The following is a 26249-nucleotide window of genomic DNA, read 5'->3' as shown; positions in this document are numbered from 1 at the left end:
ACGGCCGCCCTCCGCGCGCTCCCGCAGTCTGCTGGTCCGAGTCCGCCCCGCGCCGCCCGCTGCCCTCGCCGGCCCGGCCCGGCGGGTCCCTGCACTCCGCCCGGCGCACTCGGCCGCGCCGCCCCGGGCTCGCGCCGCGGACGGCCGCTGAGGTTCACCCGACTGAGCAGCCGCAGGAAACGCGGGTCGTCGGAAGAGCGAGGCTGGTCGGTGGACAGGGCTCTCCGAGGAAGTCGTTTTCTTACCGAGCGGACAGTCAGGACACAGGCAGAAGCTCACAAAACGCTTCTGCAACTGAACTGTCCCCTGGGTCCCCGGGGCACGAGGTTGTGACGTCCCCGCGGCCACGCACCCGCGCGGGTGGGGCGCTCCCTGTCGCTCCGGCCTCGGCTCTCCCTTCCATCGCCGAGTGCCCGGCCTCTGGCAGTTAGGAGGAAAGCCACCTACTGCTTCGGCCGGACAGCCCGGACTGCGCGCAGAGGGGCCGGGACCGGGACCGGCCGGCAAACCACCGCGGGGGCGCGGGGCGGCGAGCGCAAGAGCCTCCAGCGGTTCCGCGCCGCCCAGACCACGCCCCTCCCGCGGGCCCTCACCAGACCACGCCCCTCAAGGCGGGGCACGGCTCCTCATTCGGCCCCGCCCCTCGAGCGGCCCTGCCCAGACCCCTCCGCCTAGATCCCACCCCTCACGCGGAACCGCCCCAGACCCCGCCCTTCAAGTGCCGCCTTCTCGCCTACACTGCCCAGGCCACGCCCCTTACACGACACCGCCCCCGCCCACCCCACCTTAGTCCCCACCCACCTCGTAGATTCCCACCCCTTCCGGGACCGCCCAGACCGACTGTCTTCCTGATTTCCGGGAAATTGAGCCGGAAACGCACTGGTCCCTACACCCCTAGGCCCCGCCCCGCAGGCGGGGTCTCGCGTCATCTCCCCGCGCCGTCGCCGGAAGTTGGGTCGGTGTGGCGGAGGCGCGAGCGGCGAAGCTGGGCTTCGGGGCGATGGTCGGCTGTGAGCGATGACCAGGCTTCTGGGCGTGGCGCGCGGAGTTGCTTTGGCCGCCGTGCGCTGCAGCACCTGTGGCCGCAGCGGCCTCAGCATGTTTTATGCCGTGAGGAGGGGCCGCAAGGCCGGGGTCTTCCAGACCTGGTGAGTGGGCCGCGCTCCCCGAGGCCGAGCCGGGGCGGCCGCGGGCGGCTCTCCGGACTGGCCCCGGGCTCGCGGCCTGCGGCCTGGGGTGGAGCGCCCGGGAGCCCCGCCGCCGCCGGCCTCCGCTGACGTGGGCTCGCAGGTCCCGGCCCCGACGCGGTTTCGTTTCGTGCGCGGTGTCGGAAAGGCCACCTGGAGCCTGAGCGCGCCCGGGGCCCCGCCTAACCCTTCCCGTGCGCGTCGGGGGAAGTTCCGCGGCGGCTGCACGTAGTCCGACGGCGGCAGTGCCTGACCTGGCCCCGTCTCTCGCGGGCCAAATTCGGATCCCTGGGACGGCCCTTGGAGCTGGGTTTGCGCCCTGCGGGGGTCGCCGCTCTGTCGGGGGCTGCCGGGCTCGGTGGAGGCCCGGGGCTTGCGTTCACGAGCGCAGGCTTCACGGAGGCGCCCCTGAGCTGTGCGGAAGGGTTCACGGGACCCCGTCTTCAGACCTGTCCCCGCCGCACGCTGACGTGCTGGCGTCCCTCGGCCGGTACGGGGCTCCGCGGGGTGAAGGCGGGGCAGGAGAGCGGCCTGCAAGCGCCGCGGAGCCGACGGCCCAGCCCGTGTCCCTGTTCCCGACCTGGGGGCGGCCCGTCGGGGGGACCGGAGAGGGAGCAGGGCAGTAACCGGCGCTCTGTTGCAGGAGCGAGTGCAGAGCGCAGGTGGACCGCTTCCCGGCCGCGCGCTTTAAGAAGTTCGCCACGGAGGAGGAGGCCTGGGCCTTCGTCGGGAAGCCTGCCAGCCCGGGCGGCTTTGAAGGTAGCGTCCGCCCTCGTCCCCGGGCCGCCTGGTGTGCGCGGCTGTCCTCCAAACACAGGGAAGCCCCGTTTCACTGCTGACACGGGCAGACAGCAGTTGAGCTTAGCGGTGTCTGTTGTAACAGCGTTGGGCACCGCCGGGGTCCGTGGTCTGCCGTTCCACTGCGGTCCGCCCTTTACGCAATGCTTCCGTTTATTTTTATCTTGAACTGTGTTTTTTCACATTTATTTATGTATTTGTCAGAGAAAAAGCGAGCACAAGCAGGGGGGACGCAGGCAGAGGGAGAAGCAGGCCCGGCTGAGCAGGGAGCCTCCATCCCACGGGACCTGAGCCGAAGGCAGATGCTCAACAGCTGAGCCGCCAGGCGGCCCCTAGTTCTGTCTTTCAAAAAATACTTGTTCTCTTCCCGGATTGGACGGGCTCCAGTTTTAAGGGGACGAATGTAGTTTGTTTCCCGGCATGCACATGTGTGGGGTTTCCTCTTCCGCAGGACAGGCTTACACAGTCAGCATCTCCTACACGTGCACACGTTGCAGAAAGTACAGTTAGTTGAAGTTTAGGCCTCGAGCATCAAAAATACAGAACGAGGGGTGACTGCTTGGGAGCACAGAATTTTTAAAATATAATTACCCTTTGAACAACATGAGTTTGAGCTGCATGAGGAAACTTATATGTGGACTTCATTATACTACGTTTATCATAAAATACACATTTATTATAAATTTTCCTTGGGATTTTTTTTTTTTTTTTAAGATTTTGTTTGTCAAGGAGAGAGAAGCAGCACGAGTGGGGACAGGGGCAGGCAAAGGGAGAAGCGGACTCCCTGCCGAGCAAGGAGTCTGCTGTGGGATTCGATCCCAGGACTCCGGATCATGACCTGAGCCAAAAGCAGACGCCCAGCCGACTGAGCCACCTAGGTGTCCTTCCTTAGGATTTTCTTAACATTTTCTTTTCTTTTTCTAAGATTTTAATTTATTGAGAGAGAGAGAATACAGTCACGAGCAGAGGAAGAAGGAGAGGCAGACTCCCTGCTGAGCAGGGAGCCCAGCATGGCTGGATCTCGGGGCTCCAGGCAAACACTTAATCCACGGGGCCACCCAGGCGCCCCTTAGTAACATTTTCTGTTCTCTGGTACTTCGTTGTGACCCTGCGGCGTGTGAGACACACATGCGGGTCAGCTGTTCCCAGTGGCACTCGCGGTTAACAGCAGCCTGTCAGCAGCAGGTACGTGTTGGAGGAGTCACAGATGGTACCGATTTTCGACCGAGCGGGCCTTCAGACCCCCATGTTCGGGGGTAAATTGTCTCATTAGCTTTTCTCACAGATTTTTGTACTAGTGTATTAAGATGAGAGACTAGTTCGAATCCTTGTTTTTCGGCCAGGCACTCCACAGCCCCACCGAGATGCAGCGGCTCTGAACAGCGGCTCCTCTGGGAGGCCGTGACAGTTGTGGTCAAAGAGAGGAGTCACGTTTAGGAACAACCCTGCATGACATGGCAGGGCAGAACCTCTCACACTGCATCTGCTTCACCCTCTGTCTCCCCAGCAGCTTCTAAGGAAGTTACAATGTGACTGTTAGCATTTTCTTCCCCGGTGGAGAAATCAGTTTGGGACAGAAAACAAATGTGCAAGTACGGTTCTTGTCTTAGTTGGGTTCTTAATGCTTCCTTCTCACTGCTCTTTTGTCTTAACCAATTAGTAATTTACTCATACTTCAGTCTTGCACTAGAAGTATGTTTCTGTTTATCAAATGCTCTAAAGCCTAAGGCAAGATAGTTCTTTATGAATCCTCTTTCTGAAAAGTTCCTAGATCTCCAAGTTAGTGACTCGTATATATAAATTGGGGTTTAACATCTTTAATGTTTAAAACTGTGTCAAAGTAAAAGTGGTAGCCCCTTTCCCAAATTTCCTCTTAGTGTGACGCATATTTTTATTTTGGGATTCTTGAGCTATTTGGCAGTTACCATGATTTTTGTAAACTGATTTGGGGTTAACTTACTCAACCCAGTTTTGTGAAGGGAAAATTATCTGACAACAGTGGGCTCCTTTTCCTTCAAAGTCTTGTCTGTCCTTTAAAAACTTGGATTCCAATCTAACTTTTATGTTACTACAAATAAAGTCAGTATTTGTATTGGTATTAAACTTCTACAGAATTACCCTTTGATTTGTACTTGTGTTTTGGGATTTACTTACGTAGAGTCCTTGGAGGAATAGTTTTCTTTCAAGAGTTTATTTACTTGAAATAGAGCGAGAGTGAGAGAAAGAGCAAAGCAGGGGGAGCTGCAGGGAGAGGGAGAAGCAGACTCTCCACTGAGCAGGGAGCTGGATGCCGAGCTAGGTCCCTGCACTCCAGGTTCGTGACCTGAGCTGACTGAGCCACTCAGGCACGCCCCCCCCCCCAGGAATATTTTAAAGGTCAGTACAGCAGAGTGGAAACCCCAACATTGCCCTCCATAGGGCTCCGGTCAGATTTTGCCTAGATGACCTGTAGCAGGCTTCTGACAGGTGTGGGCGAAGAAGCTCCTGCAGGACGTTCTGGCTTGGACCCATGTGGGAAGTGTCAGTCAACCCCGGAGCCCCATTTCTCCGTCCCTGCTTTAGGGAGGAGCTTAAAGTGAATTCTGTAGTGTGGGGCTTGGTTACCGTCTTGCAGATAAAGTTGGTTGCTCCTTCTGTGCCTCTGTCCCCACCCCGTAAAATGAGAATATGCAGGAAACGCTGCTCGCGCCTAACCTGAGGGAGTATGTGAGAAGCCTCTGGGATTAACCCTGCATCCCGTGGCTGAGCTCCCAAAGGCGGCTCTGCCGCCGCCGCCCTGAAGGGGCCCAGTCCCTTCTGCTGTTGGGCTTCTGCTTCCTTTTCTCAGTGTGGCCCACTGTCTCCTCATTGAAGGTCTAGTCACCCGCGCCCTCTCAGCTTTCCCGGAGGTTCTCAACTTGGTATTGATGGAGTTGACGCACTAGAGCAATCGCGCCTGCCAAATTCGAGTCCGAGTTTCCTTTCTGGGGGGAGTCCCTCAGATGGTCCAACTGCCCACCATCCCAGTGGGATTTAAACCTTTGCTCTCTCTGCTGTCTCTGTCAAAACCAGGTTTCTGCTTTAACAGGGATGTTGCTCCAGTCTTTATACCGCCCTTGTCAAGCTTCGGGAAACTTTAGAGTAATTTCCTAGGACGTGAAAATCTGACACGGTGTCAACTGTCCTAAGCGACTTCCACTTCGTAAGGCCGCAGAGCATACTTAAGTCTGATTTAGTGATACTGCGTCACATACTGAATTTCTGGATTGTTAAGCATTTCATGTTATGTTCATTTTTTCCTGCTTTCTGAGTAGACTTGATCTTTCAGGGACAGAAAACAAGCATGAACAAGAATCACAAGTGAAAGCCAGCAAGCGACTCCGTGAGCCCTCGGATGGAGATGAAAATGCAGAGCCCTGTGCAAAGCAGGCAAGACAGACCACAGAGTCCGTGCCTTCAGTTGACAAAGACACATTTTCTTATATGGGTATATATCTTGAATTTTTGAGTTTTCCATACAACAATCATGACACCAAGGTGCCCCTGAGTCTCTGTCTTGATGGAACAAAGCAAACACGGTACTGTAGTTTATTAGAGGCAAATATACTAAGAAAAAAAATTAGACCAACATTTGTCAGAGGACTAGACCTTCCAGGGGACAGGTTCTCATCATGCCAAGACACTACTTGTTTGCAAAGACAGCTCTGGGGAGTGAGTGTGAGCCCTGCTCCCATGGGGAGAGGGATGGCGACACTGTTCTGACCTCTGTAGTGGGGGATGCAACAGCAGCGGGTTCTGAGTTCACAAAATGCCTTCCTTTACCTTTAATTTACCTTTAAATTGCCAGATCCGAGATAGGAGGGCATGCTAATCGGAAGATGTTGAGGGCCCCTTTTATAAGGAATTGATACTGTTTTTCTAGGTAGAGAATATAGATCATATTGTACATGCTCTCAGTTAAAATGTGAATCCGAGCTTAGTGAATTTGTGAAATGAACCTCGGTTTTTTGTGCTTTGGTTCCAGTACCACTCACGAAACTCCCTCTTTTAGGAGAATTTGTTGTCGTCTACACTGATGGCTGCTGCTCCAGTAACGGGCGGAGGAGGGCACGAGCAGGCATCGGTGTTTACTGGGGGCCCGGCCATCCTTTGTGAGTAAACAAAAAAGGCTTCAAGTCTAAGTGAGTCACATTCTAAAACTTGTCAAGGAATGACCTGAGATGTGCCGATTATCTGGTTAGCTTTGGCCGACCTTGCAAAGGAACAGCTTTGGTTCATGTCGACACTGATAGCTTTGTTCTTCAGAATGCAAATTACCTCAGCATTGCTTTCCTCACCCTGAATCTAGAGGAGTTTCTGTGTCTCGCTGATGACATCTTCTACCAAAGTGACTTCCCTGCCCCCTAGGAGTCACATGTCTCCTGTGGGATGGTTCTGGCAAGGACGTCCAAGGTTGCCAGACTTGGAACCTGTCATGTTCCCAAGACTCTTCTGAGGACGTGTGAGCTTAGAGGTGACCTCTAGTTTTTCACAAGGCACGAGCTTAGGGGGATGCAAAGTATGATCATTCAGATACCCTGGGCAGCCCTAGGATTCAGTGTAAAAGACGAATTTGAGCTTGTGAAGTAGCCACATCAGCTCTGAACTTTGTCTCCAGCATTTCCAGGTGCCCACAGCAGTGCTGGGCATAATGGAATATAAACTGTTGAGTAAGGCTTTGTATTTCTCTCAACTTGTGGTCTACAGAGTTCTTTCCCTTTGAGATCTCATTTTAGCTGCAAACCCTCTAAGAGGCAACAAGCTTGTGTGGCACTGAGTGTCTGCGGGCTTAGTGCTCACCAGGACCCCACGCTAATGAATTGCCGGGCCAGAAAGAAAACTTTGCTTCTGATTTCTGGCCCAGTATTCTTCACAAGACCACCCCATGGTGCTTTTCCATAAAATGCTAGTACTCTTGGTTTGATTTTTAAAGGCTGTATATTTGTATGATGCTTTCATATGTCAAAAAAAATGTATCAAGCCTGTCCTCCATTGAGAGGCTTAAGGAATCACTTTGGGAATTAGCTTTTTTAATTGATTTCATTTTCCTTTGTTTTGTTTTGCAACCAGGAATGTAGGCATTAGGCTTCCCGGGCGGCAGACCAACCAAAGAGCAGAAATTCATGTAAGTTGTCAGACACGTTTCCCACTGAGAGTAAGACCATCGTAGCAGTGAACCGCGTACACTGTGTGCGCACAGGATACTCAAAGTCCAGAAGAAACTTGGTCTGGGGTTACTAGTGACTGATGGATAGGAATTTTCCAGAAAAGTTTTAAAAGTTATTTCAGATAGATGTGCAAACAGAACCGTATGTGTGGCATTATTTCATGCAGAGCGTATAATCATTACACTTAGCACAGAAAAAGAAAGAATGTTTAAATAGCAAAGTGATTTTGAACTTCAGTAATGCTGAAAATTGGACAACTTCTGTAGCATGATGATGGACCTGTTTCTTTAAGGCAGCCTGCAAAGCCATCGAGCAAGCAAAGGCTCAAAACATCAAGAAGCTGGTTCTATATACGGACAGTATGTTTACTATAAATGGTAAGCTTTTACATTTTACTGTCAGTGTTTCCTGGTGAACGTGAAGGAAGATGGGTGTTTCCTTCTCCTATGGGAAGTGTATCAGGGCAGGACCCAAATGGTGAATGAAGACAACCGTTGGTTTGTCCGGTATAAAGAGAAAACAAGGGATTCTGGAGCCCAGATCTGCTGCTCTGGAGTTTGCCACATAGACATGTCTTCTTCAGGCTCCTAAGATAGGGCAGCGGGTAGCTGTGTCCCTGCTTCATAAGTAACGGAAGGTGGTGTGCTGACGGCTCCTTTGAGAAATCGTCATGCTTAGGACACGGGGAGGGGGTTGAAGAAGCAGAGCGGCGTCCTCTTACGCTGGGGGCTGTGGGTCAGCACCAGTCCCGTCAGGGGTAAGCAGAGGAGTGTGCCCCCGGCCGGAGTACAGCCTGTGCGGGCCAGCGGCAAGTCCACGCCACTGCGAAGACGAGTAGAGCCGGTGGACGGGGGAGGTCTGGGGAGGAGGAGACCAGGACATTCAGGCTCAGCGGACTGTGAGTGCGTTTCTTGTAGGTATCACTAATTGGGTTCAAGGCTGGAAGAAGAATGGGTGGAAGACGAGCACGGGGAAGGAGGTGATCAACAAGGAGGACTTTGTGGTGCTGGAGCAGCTCACCCAGGGCATGGACATCCAGTGGGTGCGTGTTGTCCGAACCGGTCCTCTTCCATGGCTCTGAGGACCAGACACTCGCGTGAGAGAAGGTGGGGGGGGAGCAGGGAGAGAACCGTAAGCAGGCCCTGCGCTCAGTGTGGAGCCCGATGTGGGCTCAGTCTCACAACCCTGAGATCATGACCCGAGCCGAAATCAAGAGTTGGACATTTAACTGACTGAGCCACCCAGGTGTCTAGGACCAAATATTCTGAGGTAACTGGAGACATTAGCACTGTCTGTAGGTGATTTAATGACTTAAGTTAAAGTTTACATAAAATTGTATCATAGCACTATTAGAAATTGCAACATATTTGAATCTCGATCATCCTCTCAGTGGCGCTGCTTGTTACTGGTGTGATTGTGTGTAGAACACGCCGTTCGCGCAGCGTCACTGAGGGGTGTTCAGTCTTCCTCTCCTTGTCTCGGCGGTGCTTGGGAGGGCCTGGTCTGGGCTCACGTTGCAGGATTTCTTTTTCCTTCAGTGCCTGCAGTTGTGGTCATGCTGCTTGGGAGAATGAAGAGGTAGACCAGATGAAGAGTGCTGGGCAGCCAGGCAAAGTTCAGAGTGATGGACAGGACGAAGCTCCCAGAGAGGGAGGGGACCTGAGAGGGTAGCCACTGGAGTCTCTGAGTCTAGGGGGTTTATGGGCTTGTCCTCGGCTGTTTTAATCTGATTGACCCTCCCTGTGCCTGGCGCCCAATCAAGTTTTTGTCATTTGTCAGCCTGGGAAAGGGTGGAGGGCTCTTTCCAGAGTGGTGTAAAATCCTTTTAACGCTTGTTTCCTCTTGGTTGCGTGGTGGGCAGGACACTTGTCCCTACTACCTTTCGTTAACCTCATCACTGTTAAAGTGACTTGGTGATAGTCGACCTGTTGGTTTCTTTAAAATCCACCATAATGTCAAAATAAAACTAATTTATAAAGTATGTTGTTAAAAATAAAGTGTGATAAGACTTTAGGAACATGACTTTTTTTTTTTCCAAAATGGAAATATTTTTCTCATTAATAGATAGTTTTTATTTTATTTTTATTTCTTTTTAAAGATTTTACTTCTTTATTTGACAGAGAGAGACAGCGAGAGAGGGAACACAAGCAGGGGGAGTGGGAGAGGGAGAAGCAGGCCTCCCGCCGAGCAGGAGCCCGACTCGGGGCTCAATCCCAGGACCCCGGGATCATGACCCGAGCTGAAGGCAGACACTGAACCGACTGAGCCACTCAGGCTCCCCAGTAGATAGTTTTTATTAAAACTGTTTTCTCAGGGGGCACCTGGGTAGCTCCGTCAATTAAGTGAATGCCTTTGGCTCAGGTTATAATCCCAGTGGGATCAAGCCCTGCATCAGGCTCCTTGCTCAGTGGGGAGCCTGCTTCTCCCTCCTTTCCTCCCCGCTGGTGCTCTCTCTCGCAAATAAATCTTTTTTTTTCTTTTTTTTCTTTTATTTTTTTTTATTTAACAGACAGAGATCACAAGTAGGCAGAGAGGCAGGCAGAGAGAGAGAGGAGGAAGCAGGCTCCCTGCTGAGCAGAGAGCCCGATGCAGGGCTCGATCCCAGGACCGTGGGATCATGACCTGAGCCAAAGGCAGAGGCTTTAACCCACTGAGCCACCCAGGCGCCCCTCTCTCAAATAAATCTTAAAAAAAAAATCTATTAAAAAAATTATTTTTAGGAAATACAGTTTCCAGCAGATCTATAATTACAAATATCTACCCATACATACTCCGTATGAATCTGTCCTGTATAAAAGCAAAAGCGTTAAGATACCAGGGGAGCCTGGGTGTCTCAGTCAGTTGAGTGTCTGACTCTTGGTTTCTACTCCGGTCATGATCTCAGGGTCCTGGGATCGAGCCCTGTGTCTTGCTCCCTGCTGAGCGGGAAGGTGGCTTCTCCCTCTCCCTCTGGCCCTCCTCACTGCTCATGCTGTCTTGTTCTGTCTCTGTCAAATAAATAGAATCTTTAAAACAAGCAAACAAACTTGGGTCCAACAATACAGAGCAAGTTAAACTGCAGCCATCGTCTTAACCCTGTGTTGCTCTTCCACTCCAGGACGCTGAGAACGGCCTGGTGACGTAAGGGTTAAATCTGCCCTTCCCCAGTATAGATGGAAATGGGGGCTAAAGCACAGAAGTACGGGCCTGGGTGGCTCAGCGGGTTGAGTGACTGACTCTGGATCTCAGCTCAGGTTTGATCTCACCGTCGTGGGATCAAGTCCCACGTTGGGATCACATTGGTTGTAGAGCCTACTTAGAAAAAAACCCCAAATCACATCATTCTGTCTCCTCTTTCTGACAGCATTTGAAGAAAATAAAGCATGTGTTTTGGATATATACCTGTCCTCATCTATACATACATACGTTTTACTTGGAAAGCTTTCCAAGTCCCATCATTCAGGTTATAAAAATTGGGGAAAACAGTACAATTTGTGGAGAATCAGAATGGGATTTGTGTAAGTGCCTGCATTGTGTCCGTGTGTTGGCCATACAGGTTGTGCCATGTAGAACCGTGGGGGGGCCCTGGGGAGGAGCGTTCTCCCCCTCCCCACCCTGGGAAGAGTCCAGATGTACTTGGGTGTTGCTTGTGTAAAAAAACCAGTAAAGGTAAAAGGAAAAAAAAATTTATTTAACAGATGCATGTTCCTGGTCATTCGGGATTTGTAGGCAATGAAGAGGCGGACAGATTAGCACGAGAAGGAGCAAAGCGATGTGAGGACTGAGTGAGGTCGTCGTCACTCTTGGACAACTTGAGTGAGTCGCTATTTTCTTGCCTTTCCGTACTGGTGTGAAAAATAAAACTTGCACTAGATGGGCAGACACAACCTGCAAAAAAGTAATAAATCGGTCGTTCTGGGATATCCTGTGATAGAAAGTGGTTAAATTCTAATACATTGACATCCTTCAGGATTTGAGCACGACTTGAAATTTCAGCATTATGCTTTACTGGGTTTGACCCTATTCATAGTTTCATTGCCATCTGGACAGAAATTTTAGGACTTTGATTTAATACGGCACGGATACAGCAGTGATTTAAACACACAGACGAGGTCTGGAAGTGTTCATTAACCTTCTCGTTGGCAGGATTGAGTCTCAGAATGTGCCGGCTGACTTGTACGTACCTGTGGATTAGAGCAAGTCGGTGCTGCTTGGTGGCTGCAGCCTGTGCCAGGGCCCAGGCCTCGGCCAAGCGAGTGTGGGCTGGGTCTTAACGGGCTGGCCCTGGGTACAGGGCAGGCCTGCACACGACCCCGGCAGCTTGACTGCCGTCTGGGAGCATCTACAGAGGAAGGTGCAGGAGCAAATCTTCTAAAATTCCTTGGGCTATTTTTGTTAAAATCACTGTGCAAGCAGGGGCCCCTCAAGGGCTCAGGCAGTTAAGCATCTGGCTCTGGATCCCAGCTTAGGTCCTGATCTCTGGGTTGTGAGTTCAAGCCCCACATTGGGCTCCACACTGGGTGTGGCACCTCCTTTTAAAAAAAAAAAGGCACTATGCAAGTTAAAGTTTGGTCTGATCATTTTTAAATTTGTTAAATTTATTTTTCTTAAATATTTTATTTTTATTTGAGAGAGTAAGAGAGAACACAAGGCGGGTGTGGGGAAGCTTGGGGAGAAGCAGACTGACTCCCTGCTGAGCGGGGAGCCTGACTGGGGCTCAATCCCACAGCCCTGGGATCATGACTCGAGCCAGAGGCAGACAATTGGCAGAGCCACGCAGGTGCCCCAATTTTTTTTCTTACTACTTTATCATGAAAAGGTACAGAAAATGACACAAATGTTTAGCTCGTCGAGTGTCATTACTATAAGGTAAATGCCCTGATGACCACCACTCGGGCCAAGAACTAGAACTTGGCCAGACACTCAAGAAGGCTGTCCATGTGCTTCTTCAACCCCAGCCCCTCCTTCCCTCCGAAGCAAATCCTGACTTTTATAGAAATGACTTATTTGTGTTTCTCCCTGGTAATTGAACCTTGTCTACTTTTTTTTAGACTCCGTATTTCTGAAGTCCCTTTACTGCATGTATGGGTCTCCTTGCGAGGGTTACCTGTTGAGGAGCCTGGGCCGTTGGTCCTGTTGATTCCCACAGTCTAGGTTTTGCCACATACATTGTCCCGGCTCGGTCCAGCATTTTCTCTTGCCTCTGTACTTCCCATAAATTGGCAGCTGGACCCAGAGGCTTGACGAGAATCGGGTTCCACACGTCCAGTGGGTGGTAAATAGCCGCTTGCTCTCGTCCGCGGGTGCAGGCTCTTCGCGTCTTCCTGGTGTTGGCGGCTGCCGGTGCCCCGTGCGTCAGTCTGTTAATGGTTCGGAGCCTCTAAAATGGTGATACGCCATGACTGTGCTCACATTTATTGCCTGGGTTGGTTTTAGAAGATGCGTGCTCTCATCTGCTGTTTGGTTACCCAGTAGTGGTGTTCATTTAGGAAAGGCAGGGCAAATGCAAAGATAATTAGTTCCCTGTCATCCTTAGAAGGTGGCCACTTAAGGTTTTTTTATTCATCCTTTTTTTTTCTTTTTAAGATTTTATTTATTCATTGGACAGAGATCACAAGTAGGCAGAGAGAGAGGAAGGGAAGCAGGCTCCTCGCTGAGCAGAGAGCCCAACGCGGGACTTGATTCCAGGACCCTGAGACCATGACCTGAGCTGCAGGCAGAGGCTGTAACCCACTGAGCCACCCAGGCGCCCCCATACTTTTTTTTTAAATTTTTTTTTATTAACATATAATGTATTTTTGGCCCCAGGGGTACAGGTCTGTGAATCGCCAGGTTTACACACTTCACAGCACTCACCATAGCACATGTCCTCCCCAGTGTCCATCACCCACCACCCTCTCCCTGCCCCCCCCACACCCTCAGTTTGTTTTGTGAGATTAAGAGTCTCTTATGGTTTGTCTCCCTCCTGATCCCATCTTGTTTCATTTCTTCCTTTCCTACCCCCCAGACCCCCCACGTTGCCTCTCCACTTTATCGTATTCATGTTTTATAACACGTGTGTGTCATGAACTCACTTACCTGAGCCTGTTGGGTAGATATCAAGTCATTGCGATTTCTTTATTGAACCCAGATTGTAGCTTCTTTGGCCTGTAGGAGGGAGGATCTTCAGGTTGGCCCTTTGTTTTGATGTTCATGTTGGCACACACATGCACTGACCACCCCGGTGCACACCGCCGGCTCACTCGCAGTCCGTGTGTGCAGACCCTGCACGCGTGTGCACGCAGTCCTCAGCTCCGTTGCAGTCCGGTGTGTCAGGTGCTCCAGACCCATCTGGTACTTCTCCTGCTCCAGATCTGGAACTGCCTCTTTCTCTAACTCCAGCTTCTTTCTTTCTTTTTGTTTTGTAAGTCACGTAATCTCTGTACGCGGTGTGGGGCTTGAACTCACGACCCCGAAATCAAGAGTCACATGCTATTCTGACTGAGTCAGCCAGACTCCCTAGAATCCCAGTTCCTTTGAATGGCAGAAAAGGTATTTCAAATGCTTGGTGCTTGTCGCTGTAGGGTTGGTCATTGCCTCTAGGGCTTTTCAGTGCACAGAGTTAGAAAACCTACACGTGTCCACACATTTAAAGATAAAATACTTGAGCTCATATTGATATTTCCAGTAGGAACTCGGGATTTCAGAGTACTCAGCTCTTCGTGTTGTGTCTGTGTGTCCTTCCACTCTGAGAATCCTGGGATAGAAATTCCTTAATTACGCACTTGCTTTACTCCGCTGTGACACGCGGTGCAGGGTCCCGATACTCAGGTTCTGCTCAGATAGTGAAAGCAGCACTGCCTGTACATGGTCCGTCGTTGCACGGTGAAATCTCCCACCTTGCCCTCATCTCGTCTCACTTTGTGTAGTCCGTGGTCACACAGCCAGCCTTGGGTCAGTGTCCTTTTGGAACCGTCCTCCCGGACCTCCCCACGTTGACCTTAATTTGTTTGCTTTATGTTTGAAATCAGTTTTGTAGGGTATGAAATCCTTGGCTCACACTTTCCTCCCTTGAGTATCTGAAATCTTTATTTCGATTTTTTCTCAGCGTGAAAAGCCCAATGAGTCTTTCTTACAAGTCATGTCTCCTTTTGGCCTCAGTGTTCCGAGGTCTGTTTTCCACGGTTGTGTTAGACGGTGTCCTGTGGTGTTCGCGCTGGGTCAGTGTTTGCGGGAGCACACAGGCCCTCCGTCTGTGCGTGTTCACATCTGCTGTTCCACGAGGGTTTCCTGGAACTGCGGCTTAGTGTTCCGGTTTCCGTGTTCTGGCCTTCTGTTTTGGGGAACCTCAGTTTCTCTGTGTTAAAGTCAGATTTGTCCATCCTCTGTGTTTTCTTCTTCTTTTTGAATCTCTTTCATCTCTTTTTAAGTTCCTTTTGTTTTCTAAAATTTGTTCTCCAGTTGATGTCCTGTTTCTAAAAGCTTTATTTGTTCTGTTTGTTTGCTCTGATTCTCATTTCTGGTATTACTTTTCTCGTCTTTGTAGTTTCCTTGAATTCTGTCGCCTTATTTCCGGTGTTTTCTCAGGCTGATGTGTCGTCCTCCCATCTTGGATCTTCTTTCTTCATGTTTTGAAGCAGCTCATTTGGTCAGGTTGTGGGTACGTCTTTCTGGCGTGCCCGCACTCTCTGTAGGGGTGTTTGTTCTCCTCCTTTTCTTTTTTCTTAGAATAGCTCTGTGTGGGATTGGTACTTTCCCATCGTGCATTTTCCTAAACATTTAGTTCAGGTAGTTTTTCTCACTTCACAGGGTTCTCTTTTCTGTTGAACTTTGAGTCATGCTAGAAGTATGGCGGCTAGCTTCCGGGGCTCTCCCCACTCTGGCCCTGCCGCACCTGCATCGAGTCCTTCTCTTTCCTCTGTCCACTGTCCCTTCCTGCTGGTGCTGGCTCTGTCCCCACAATATGGGTCCCCGCGGGGTCAGCTGCAGCCCTCAGACCTTCTTGCAGCGGCTCTTCACCCGGTAGGGACAACTGTCCCGCTCCAGCCGCTGGCCTCCAGCTGGCCTGTGACCCTGCAGTGGACACCGCCGGCGCCGTGGAGGCCCCGTGGCCGCACCGTGCTCTGTGCCACAGGCGTGCAGGCTGCGGTGGGCAGACCCTGTCCTTCATTTCCCTGTGCGCTCTGTGCAGTCACCGTACCGTTTTGCTTTTGAACAGCTTTGTAGAGGTGCGCTTGATGACAGCGAGTGGCTCGTGTGTGAAGCGGACCGCGGATTCCCCAGTGAAGCCCCGCAAGAACTGCCTGTCGCCTCCCAGGGTTTTCTCGCGCCACTTTGAAATCCTTCCGTCCCGGACCCCATCCTCGGGCGACCACCGATCTGCTTCCTGTCGCTGTAGATAATTTGTATTTTCTCAGGTATTTATATAAACGGAGTCCTGCAGTATAAACTTCCGTGTCCGGAGCTTCTTTCAGCCGCGTCATCATTTTGGCGTCGGCGCAGCTGCGTCTGTCTGTCGCTCGCTCCTTTCTGTCGCTGCAGAGCAGCCACGGCTCGGCACGCCACCCCATGCGCCCTCCTGTTCACGGGCGTTTGCGTGGCCTCCTGGTGCGGCTGCTGTGAACGTGTATGTGCTCGTCTTTTCCCGAACATGTGCTTTTACCTCTCGAGGGGAATGGCGGGCTCACACGGCAGGTGTGGATTCGATTTTAAGAAACGGCAGCCGACCTCGTCTACCATTTTACTTCTCCCTCAGCAGGACAGGAGGGTTCCAGTATGCCCCGTCCCTGTCCCGTGCCACTGGTTCCCTAGGTTTTTTCCAAACGACTCTACTTCTGTTTCAGGTGAAGGTTTGGGAAGATCCAAAAGTGCTCTTACAGTTGGTTAAGCGGCCAGCCCTTGACTTTGGTTCAGGTCATGACCTTAGGGTTGTGAAATCGCGTCCTGCATTGGGCTCTGCGCTGAGCGTGGAGCCCACTTGAGATCCTCCCTCCTCACCCCGCCAAGAATAAATAAATCAGAAGTAGCTGCATAACGAAGCTGCGTAACAGCTTGAGAAATGTGACCTCTGTCAGCTTTGTCAACAGCTGGAGAGGGTTGAGCAGCTACGGTGTACAACATAGTGCTCCGTCGTGGAATACAGAAGCTTCCGAGCCGCTGCTGCTCTCAGAATGTGAGCTTGACGCTTGGCAGATGGAGGCTGTGGACATGTTACTTGTCGCTTCCACGCCAGCGCGATGAGGTGGCTCACTGCCGGGCTTTGAGAAAGTGCAGAGGGCCTTGCTGTCCCTGGGGACCGGCACGTGCCAGCGGAGCTGAGTAGAACCAGACCGCAACCCCAGTGCTGGCGGGCGGGCAGCTCGCGGGGTCGCAAACAGGCTCCTCTCGTTTGCAGTGATGGCGTCCCCGGCCAGGTAAGCCGGGGCCTTCACAGGAAGACCTCGGCCTCCGTGCTCCATGTCTCCCTCGTGCTCCTGTTCCAGTAGCTCTGGAACAAGGAGGCGAGTCTGCTCAGTAACGGCCCCTGTCCATGTCCTGTGCTGATGGGACTTGCAGAACCTGGTGCGAGCAGGATGTCGGAGCGGGGCGTCTGGCTCTCCATCTGGCCCAGCTCCGGAGCCCAGACGCAGCCTCCAGCAGGGGAGCAGGCGGGCAGGGACTCCTGTCCGTGTTGTGTTCCCGGCGCCTGGAAGGCCTTCAGATACTTAAGAGAACCTGTGCCAGTTTGTGAAAACAGCTGTGGTTTGTCTGCCAAGGAGATGGGAGGGAGAGAGAGCGGCACAGGACCACTCTGGTCTGAACACTGGCGGGATCTTCAGCTTTCATCAAGATATGCCTCAAAATTAGGGTTCCTCCCTGGTGCTTCCTGGAGAGCCACAGTGGAAGGAAGATCTTGGACGAATACAAACAGGGTCAGTAAAGTGGGAGAGGACTGGACGGCGCCGGCTCTGGCCCCATTTCCTAGAGCTCTCGTTCTTAATCCCAAAGGTACACAAGAATCTGGTATAAAGGGCCGTATCGCCAGTGGTGGAAACAGCCTTTTTACCCAGGACTCAAAATCCATTAACCATAGAAGAAAATTAAAGACTACATAAAAATCAAAAAGTTACGAACGGATTTATTTATTATTATTATTTTTTTTTATTAGAGTAGGTACGCCAGAAGAAGGGGGGAAAGATGGAGGGAGGGAGAGAACCTCAAGCGGGCCCCGCACTGCGCACAGAGCCCAATGTGGAGCTCAGTCTCCTGACCCTGAGATCGTGACCTGAGCCAAAATCAAGAGTTGGATGCTTTACCGACTGAGCCACAGGCACCCCTTGAACTAAAAAAACTTTAAAAAGACCTAAACATGGACAAACTCTGAAAAGAATTTGGAACTGCTATGACAGGAGGCTCATTTCTCTGCCACGTAAAGAACTAGTAGAAAGTGAGAAAAGGCCTAATGATAGAACGGGCCAGTCACACATCACTCAGATGCTCGTGCCCTCGAGCGAGGAAGGACGCCGATTCCGTCCCGAGAGCGTGCAGACTGACACCACAGACATTCTCTCCTGTAGCCTAGTAACACCTGTGGTACAGGACTTACTGCAGAACTCCAGCAGTGGGGGGCTGCCGGGAACCACGCGCTTCGAGCCGGCGCGGGCAGCACAGAACGGAGAAGGTCGCCGCCTGCCGAAAGGAGGAGCGCGAGAAGCTTTGACCCGGCCTTTGCTGCTGTTTGGAACTTGCGCGGCAGGTCCGCCTGCAGACATCCGAGTGGAGACAGGATTCGGAGTGTCTGAGAAGGAAAGGATACCGGGGCTCACCGACGAGGCCTCGGGCGGCTCACAGAGAAGCCGTGCACGGAGGGCTTGCTGCGCTCTGTGCATCGGTGCCGGAGCGCCGAGAGGGCACCTGCGGGGGTGCGGGGCGGGCGGGAGCTGATGCAGGAAGGACCTCTCACGTGCGAACCCCTGCCTGCCGTCTCGATTGTGAGTCACGTCGGAATAAATGCTCAAATACAAGAACGGTTTTAGAGGAGTGTTTTCCTAGGAGACGGGAGGGCATGGTGCGCTCACCCGCAGGACTGCCGGGGCAGAAAGCCCCGGGGCAGGGCTCGCTGCGGTTTTGAATTCCAGCCTCTGCCTTCGCATCCACGTCCTCGAGTCCCACGGGCTCCTCAGGCCCCCGCGTCCTTGGTACTGGGGGGCACAGAACAGGCACAGTGGTGCCTCTTGTGGGTACACAACGTGCTTTAACCTAACACTTGAAAACCCAGAGGCCGGCACCTGAGTCCGGGCTGTGACGGGCTGAATGGCTGTGGCCCCAAGTTCCCGTGTTGACATCCTACCCACGGCGCGGCTGGGTTTGGAGATGGAGCGTCTGAGAAGTAATTACGCTCAAATGAGCTCACTCCCTCCCTGTTCTTGCCACCGACAACAGGAAAGGCCACGTGAGGACATAGTGAAGGTAGGAAGGAGCCTTCCCCAGAAACCCAGTCAGCTGACACCTTGATCTTGGTCTTCTGGCCTCCGGACTTCTGAGAAATAAATATATAAGCCCCTGCCCCGCCCCATCGGTGGCATTGTGGATGGCAGCCCGAGCCGGGTCCCCAGTGAAGGATGCCTGGTGCAGTCCAGTCTCTTCTTTTTCGGGGAGGAAATGAAGTTGGGGTCTGGTCCTCTGCTGCGGAGGCCGTGTGCGTGATTCTTCCAAGACTCCGCTGTGTGACTGTGTCAGTGAGACGACTTTGTTAGGTGACAGGTTTTCCTAAATGGAACTAAGTTCACGGCATCCACATCGTTTTGCTGAAGCCCAGAAGAACAAAAATGAAAATGAAGATACAGAACTATAGAGAAATGAAATTATGACTCCTATATTTGGTCGCAATTTTCTTTTTAAACCAGAAAAAGGTCTATTTAGAGTTAGGAATCTTGACATTGCGGAGCCTTCCTTCTGTGTGACAGGCCCTAGTTCGTTGATTGATCTTCTTAAAGTTATTCAGACTTTCAGGAAACTCAGAGGCAGAGATCAGTGAAATGAGTACTCTCCAGCGAGTCCTGGCTTTCTGTGTTCAAAGATATGGACTGATGATCAGCTAGAGCCTTTCTGGTGTCTGGGCCTCTGCTGGTGTCCCCACTTTTTGCTTTAAATATCTGAGCAGTACACGAAACCCCTGTCTTGAGGCTGACCGAGGTGACTGGTCACCTGGGACCAGACCTGGGGACCTGTCTGCTGTGAGCAGTGACAGTCCCATGCCGCGTTCATTCTGTCGTCAGAGGCTTTCAGAGTAGAGTCTGAGCACCTCTCATTCCTACGTCCGAGCCCTGCTGTGGGCACATCGTCTCCTGCGAGCAGGAGCTCCTGACGGGTCTGCCCTCTCCCCCCGCCGTGCAGCAGCCAGAACATCAGACGATCTCACTCCTAGGGCTGCCCGGGCCCCCCCAGTCCCCTCGTGACCAGCTCCAGGACGGATCCTGAGGGCACCGTGTGTGCTGGGCCAGCTGCTGAGAGGCCGCCTGTGCCCTTGGGACGCCGTCTGTGACTTGCCCCATGTGTGGGTCTCCAGGGGCTGCCCGATCCCCTCCCCCGATCTCTGCACAGAGCTGCTGGGGCTCAGGGTCCCTGCCCTGCCGCTTGGAGGGCCCAAGGGTCCATCTGCTGAGACACACCTGTAAGGAGCTGTGATGCCTCCCTGTCAGGCAGGACCTCACACCCCAGTGCAGTGGAAGGCTCTGCTGGCCGGGCCTGAGTGGCTGCGCTTTTGACAAAGTGTCTGGTGACCCTTTGGCTCTGGTGTGTTCTACAACTGTAAGTAATCTTGTTCAATTCTTAGAGAATTCTCAGGGCGCCTGGGTGGCTCAATCCGTGAAGCGTCCGACTCTTGATTCCAGCTTAGGTCGTGGTTTCAGGGTTGTGAGATCGAGCCCCATGTCGGGCTCTCTGCTACGCACGGAGCCTGCTTAAGACTCTCTCTCTCTCTCATCCTCTACCCCTTCCCCTGGCTTGCACACATGTGCACTTGCTCACTCTCTCAAAAAGAAAAAAAAAATCTCAGGGGCTTTCTTAAATGTTTACACAGGCTAAAAGTCTCCTCTCTAATAGGCACCTCGTTATTAATGGAACAGTATGTTTCTTTCCGGAGGAAGTTCGCCAGATCTGAAGAATCGTGCGGGGGATGACAGAACTTGGTGAGGCCGAAGACTGCCGAGGAGTTTCAGCTGGTCCAGAAATGGGCTTCTTACTCAGAAACCTCGCTCCCAACCCCAGCAAGCCTGCCGTCCGCTCGGAGCCGCGGGCTTCCTGCAGGGCCTCCCCGTTGAGGGCCTTTGTCACTTCCCGAGTGAGAGGGTTCCTGTGGCTTCGTTTCTGGGTGTCGGCTAAAATGTATGGGGACGTCCTTGGTGATTATTGGGTGGCAAGAGAATGAAATGTAAAAAGAGAAATTGGAATTAAAGGATTTAAAAGGTTATGTGGCTCGTCTCCCCATAATAACCAAAGAAGCAAATCCTTTATGATTTTACTTTTTTTTTTAAAGATTTTATTTATTTGAGAGAGAGACAGAGATACAGAGAGCGTGAGTGGGAGGAGAGGGAGAAGCAGACGCCCCACCAAGCAGAGATCCTGATACAGGACCCCGATATCACGACCTAAGCCAAAGGCAGATGCTTAAACCACTGAGCCACCCAGGCACCCCCTTTATGGTTTTCTGTAAGAAGGCTCTGAAAAAGATTCTTGGATCATTCCGTTATGGCTCCTTGGCCACCACAGTGTCATGATTCAGCATAACCCTTGACCTTCCCTAGGGCTGTGTGGTTGACCCACCCCCCGGAGGCCATCTGTCTATCACTACTGGTCACAGTGAATTTGCTTAGGCCTCACCTAGGACCTCTCCATAAACGACATCGTGGAATAGCTTGTGGTTGGGGGACATAATGTCTCTCTTCCTACTAACCCCCCGTTGGTTCTTGTCCCTTGAGTGCACACTGAGACATGGAGATGAGGGTCTCCTTATGCTCTGCAGTGAGGGCAGGAGAACAGTTTGTCTGGAAAGAGGCCATGGGAGGACCAGTTGTCCCGTCATCTGCTGTAGGGGAAGGCTTCCTCCTTTGTTCTGCGGTCCCCAGAGAGAAAGAGGCAACTCCGGGCTAAATGTACAGTGTATGTGTGCCCATCCTGCTTTTCAGAAAACTGGACACAAGTTTGCATTTTTCCAAAAGAATATCTGTAAGGACGTACCCTTGCTAATATTAAGTCTTCCCAAACCTTCATTTGAAATACTCTTTTTTTCTCTTTGCCGAGGCCTTTACCAGACTGCTTGCTCTGACTTACATTTGAGATTTCTGTAGAGGTTGGGCATCATCTTTTTATAAATCTGTTGGTCACTTGTGTATATGGCTTCCCATCAATTTCTTTAAGCCTTTTTAAAGGTACTTCAGGGAAGGAAACGGGTATACAGTTTGGTGACTACACAGTATGGTGACTACAGTTGGTAGTACTGGCTTGTATCCTGGAAGCTTGCTAAGAGTAAATTTAAGCGTCATACGCACATACAAATAAAATGTTACGTGTGAGATTGTGGCTGTGTTAATTAACTTGATCACAATAATCATTTTACAATGTATACACAAATCATCAATTGGCCAAAAGTATAAGTACGGCCACCCGATCCTTGACAAAAGAGCAAAGGCATTACAATGGAATGAAGGCCGTCTCTTCAACACATGTTGCTGGAAAACTGCATCCACGTGTCAAAGAATGAATCTAGACCCAGACCTGACGCCATTCACAAAAATTAATTCAGAATGGATCATAGACCTGAATGTAAAATGCAAAACCCTAAAACTTCCTAGAAGAGGACGTGGCAGAAAGCCTAGATGCCCTTGGGCATGGCAGTGCCTTCTTAGCGCTGATGCCGAAGACGTGATCCAGGAAGGGACTGATGAGCTGGACTTTGTTAAAATAAAACCGTCTGTGACAGACGTGGGGAGAATGAGACGCAACACACAGGCCGGGGGGGAGAGTATTTGCAAAAGACGCACCAGAGAAAGGACTATTACCCAAAATACACAAAGGACTGTTACAACTCCAGGATAAGGAAACGACCACGAGAAAATAGACCAGTGACCTTCACAGACACTTCACCAAAGAAGGTACAAAGATGGCAAGGGAGCACAGGATAAGACACGGTCCAGCACACGCCGTCGGGGACACGCAGGCTAAAACCGCAGTGAGACAGCCCTGCACGCCTGTGAGAGAGGCCACAACCCAGAACGCTCGCAACACCAGATGCTGGCGAGGACGCCGAGCGGCATGAACTCTGCCCGCTGCTGGGAACGCTGCATGGTGCGGCCTCCTGGGAAGACGGTTGGGCAGTTTCCTACAAACCGAACATGCTCTCACCGCAAGATCCCCAGCCACACTCTTGGTATTCGGCCGGAGGAGCTGAAAACTCAGGTCCACACAAAAACTGCTGTTTATTCCAAGTTAGTGTGCTCAAGTTTCAGTGCTGTTGCTAAGACAGATCGTTGTTTGTATACGGAAGAGCCTCTGTCTTTCCTAACGTTGACTCTGTGATGCCAACTCGGGGGTCTTCCTGTCCTGAAACCGCTCCCATTCTTTTCTCTGGGTCTATGATCCTGTCACCTGCCAAGGATGACCGTTTCGTTTCTTCCTCCCCGTCCTTACGTTCCTTGTTACAACCCATGTCTGACTGCCTCGTCCGACACTTGCTGTACCTCCGACGAACGGCGGCGGTGGGATGCATCGGAGCGAAAAGATTCTGCAGTTCGCGTGCGTCTCGCCCTTGTAAAAGCTGCAGTGCCGTCTCGTGCTTGTCTTTGGCACATCCCCACTGTCCAAAGATGCGCCGTGGGGTCTTTCTGTGCTTGCGCTGCACAAAGAACAGTACAGATGAGCTAGGTTTTTGGAAGCTCCATGGCCCCAGGGCTCCTGTCCAACCCCTCACCTCCAGCCTCTGCTTCCCCCGCCCTCGAGTCTGGCTTCATCTGGTTTCCCGCGTGCACCAGCCTCCCCGCAGCTTCTGAAATGCTCTTTCCACTCTTCCACACCCAGGGAACCTTCCTTGCCCCCCGCCCCCACGCTGCACGGCTGCAGGGGAACCCCCTTACCCAAGTAAGCCCGGTTAACCCGGGCCCCCTGGAGGTGTGCATGAGGCAACCGACGTGCTGCCGGGGACTCACAGTCGCCCCCGGGTGGCTTAAGAGTCCAAGGGAAACAGCCCAGATGGCCACCGTGGGTGGCTCACACTAGACATCAGAGCACACAGTCCTTTCGATGACTCACCCTCTTGAGAGGGGGTGCTTGGATGACAGCCTGGCAGGAGGCCAGCACACTCGCCCCGCACGGGCCCCGCATGCACGCCGCCCACTCGTCTGCAGTGGCGGTTGCAAGAGGGCTCGGTAACTAGTGTGTCTCTCGATTTTCGTGTGTTCTCTCTCTCTCTCTCTTTTTAGATTTTCTTTATTTGTCAGAGAGAGCACAAGCAGGGGGAGCAGCAGACTCCGCGCTGAGCGGCGAGCCCGACGTGGGGCTCTGAGGAACGACAGGCGCCGAAGGCAGGTCCTCACCGGCCTGAGTCGCGCGGACGGCCCTGACTCAGGGTACCGTCTTCTCAAATGATCACGTTGCTCGGGCGGGACCGTTCTAGTGTTCGGGTGTTTGGACCCAAGTGCTATATCGTCTGTGGAGCTATTAGGTGTTGTCTCGCTCTGGGGTTCCACGAAAGCATTTTCGGAGACATCGGGGATGTGAATGGAGAGCACCATGGAAGCCCGGAGTTACTGTTCTGGTTTTTAGCAACTCACATACTGCGTTTAATCTAAATGTGTACAGACTGAGCGTTAAGGACCGAGAGTGGATGTGGAGTTCCTGGGTTTCTGCCCCTGCTGCTCCCTCAGCCGGCCACTCTCCGACAGGCGGCAACGTGAGCAGCTCGTACTGGCCGGGGCGGGGACTCGTGGCCAGCTGGGAGGGAGCCCGGAGCCCACGAAGACCGAAACTGGGGCTGGGGCGGGACAGGAGGCAGGAGGAAGCCAGGCAGCGGTGGAATGCGGGGTCCTGGGTCTCCTCCCGACCACGGCAGGGAGCCGCTGCTGGCTCGGAACCCTGGAACCCGACCCCCTGACCCTCCCAGCTGCACTCATCAGGTTGAGCTCATACTCGCTCCAGCTTCTGCGAGACTTGGGCACCTTCCTGCCAGCTGTGTCCCCAGTGTGGGCTCTACCCACATCCCGCAGCTCTCCTCTTGGACCTCTGCAAACCCAGCCTCACGGCCGCAGCCCCACCTCAAATCCATGCAGCCCCCGGGCTCCTCCACCGCAGCGCGCCTCGGCTCTGTCCTCCCGGGAGCTCAGGCTGCACCCAGAACGCCCCGCCGCCCTGCGCCGCGCCTCCCGCCACTGCGTCATCTGACCTGGCTGGCCTCCATGCAAGATGGATCCAGAATCTGGTCATTCCCAGCGCACACACACACGAGGTCCCGACCCATGCCCCAGCCTCTGTGACGAAGGCGAGCGCTGCACCCTCTGACCCAACCGCCGCCCCCGTGCACCCCGCCCCCAGCCTTCTCTCTCCTGACCCCGTGCGGATGCACGCCTGTGGCACAGGACCCTGGGCCTCTGCCCTGTGTTTACGGTCCCCTCCGCTGGGCCGGTGGTGCCTCCAGACACTTGGGCTCCTTCCCACGTCCCAGCTTCCTTGGCGCCGGGTCACACTGGGCAGCTGCGCTTCCCCGTCCCCCTCCCATCTCCCTCTCTGACTGCCGCACACAGGCACACACACGCGCACACACACACACACACAGCTGTCACCTGTTGCTCCTCTTTCCCTACAGTACAGTCCTGCCTACCACCCGCCACCCTCTGACTACCGTATGTGGCCTTTCCATCTGTCTCCCGCAGTGGGTTTTAAGTTCTGGGAAGGCAGGGAATTTGGTCCCTGTTGACTCCCTGTTGCCTAACCAGGGCCTGGAGCAAGTCCTGGCGCAGAGCAGGTACCCGGTAAATATTTGCTGGACGAATCGCTAAAGCATCGATCTGAAGGGTCTGAGCGTGCAGGAAGGTAGGCTCAGGCTCTCCGCTGGACGGGGGCGCAGGGCAGAGGCAGCAGGTTGAGGATGGAGGGGGATGGGGGAGGGGACTCGGCGGGCTCCGGGATGAGACCAGCACCCCCCCTCCCCCGCCAACTCCTCCAGGAGTGACTTCGGACCCTTAGCCCCATTGTGCAGGACACTCGCCATCTAACGGCTCAAGTGTGCGGGAGTCAGGCGCTCCTCACCGCCCCGTGTTCGGTCAGAGTTTATTTTCCAGCGGAGTGAGGTTCGCTTTCCTTGGAGTCCAGATACCGGTACCGACGACGTACATTCTTGTGGGTTTCGTCACTAAGAAGATTTAGTCCTGACGCTTGTGGTGGTTGCTTGCGGTTCTCGTGTTTCTGTCCCTGCCCCCAGCATGCTGGCGTTAACGTCAAAAGCAAACAGAGACCTGCTTTGAACATTCCCCGAGCAGACAAAGCTTGTTGGGTCACGCAAACAAAGATTAATCTGGCTTGACCTGAGTCATTTCTCTCTTATGCCCCCGGAAATCATGAGCGAAACTATGCTCTTTCCCAAAAGTTGATATGAGGTAACCACTAATCAATTCTGTAAAATGCTAATATCGTAACCACTCACTGTGAGTCGGGAAGTCTCTGTGTTCACTCCCTAAGCCCTGTCCTTGTTCTGGTGACGTGCTCCCAGTTTGGAAAGGTTCTTCTTGGCATATACCCAGTAAAGCTCTGCTAATTACTGTTCGGCGATTCACTGCGCCTTTGACAGTGTTTGCTAAAGAAAGTTGGGTGGGACATTTTCGGGATTAGTGCCTGCACCCCCCCCCATGGGGAGAAGTTTTGTGACCCATAAACCATTTCTTCCATTCTGAGCCTTACCACTCTTCAGAAGAGAGATGGCAGGCACAGGAGGTTTCCTTGAAGTTTTTAAAATAATGTTTTACTTATTTACTTATTGGAGAGAGAGAGAGAATGTTGGCGAGTGGTTGACGGTGGGGCAGAGGGAGAGAGAGAGACTCTCAAGCAGGCTCCATGCCCTGTGTGGGACCTGACACGGGGCTCGATCGCACGACCC

The 26249-nt window shown here is 52.7% G+C and overlaps 1 protein-coding gene across 2 annotated transcripts; it reads left to right on the top strand.

The window, feature by feature from the left end:
- Positions 1-934: 934 nt before the first annotated feature.
- Positions 935-15606, top strand: RNASEH1 (ribonuclease H1). Of its 2 annotated transcripts, XR_006815093.1 has the most exons (10): positions 935-1148; positions 1831-1946; positions 5293-5451; positions 6016-6115; positions 7074-7128; positions 7464-7548; positions 8089-8213; positions 10515-10668; positions 10849-10966; positions 15348-15606. XR_006815093.1 is itself a non-coding variant. In XM_045979394.1 (9 exons), the coding sequence occupies exons 1-8, from the start codon at positions 1018-1020 to the stop codon at positions 10933-10935; spliced, it is 858 nt and encodes a 285-aa protein (XP_045835350.1). In that variant the 5' UTR covers positions 941-1017; the 3' UTR covers positions 10936-10966; positions 15348-15597. The 2 variants fall into 2 exon arrangements, 1 of the variants encoding a protein (XP_045835350.1); XM_045979394.1 differs by lacking the exon at positions 10515-10668 and having other exon boundaries at positions 941-1148; positions 15348-15597.
- The last annotated feature ends 10643 nt before the right edge of the window (positions 15607-26249 follow it).

Source organism: Meles meles, chromosome 15, assembly GCF_922984935.1.
Source record: "Meles meles chromosome 15, mMelMel3.1 paternal haplotype, whole genome shotgun sequence".
Taxonomy (NCBI): domain Eukaryota; kingdom Metazoa; phylum Chordata; class Mammalia; order Carnivora; family Mustelidae; genus Meles; species Meles meles.
Note: the sequence above shows the minus strand (reverse complement) of the source record. Positions and strands in the feature narration are given on the sequence as shown.

Excerpts from the sequence above, each read along its gene's own strand:
- RNASEH1 (XM_045979394.1), top strand. The coding sequence starts at position 1,018 with ATGACCAGGCTTCTGGGCGTGGCGCGCGGAGTTGCTTTGGCCGCCGTG. Across the intron at positions 6,116-7,073 it reads TGGGGGCCCGGCCATCCTTT|GAATGTAGGCATTAGGCTTC; the intron begins GTGAGTAAACAA and ends TTTTGCAACCAG. Across the intron at positions 8,214-10,848 it reads AGGGCATGGACATCCAGTGG|ATGCATGTTCCTGGTCATTC; the intron begins GTGCGTGTTGTC and ends TTTATTTAACAG.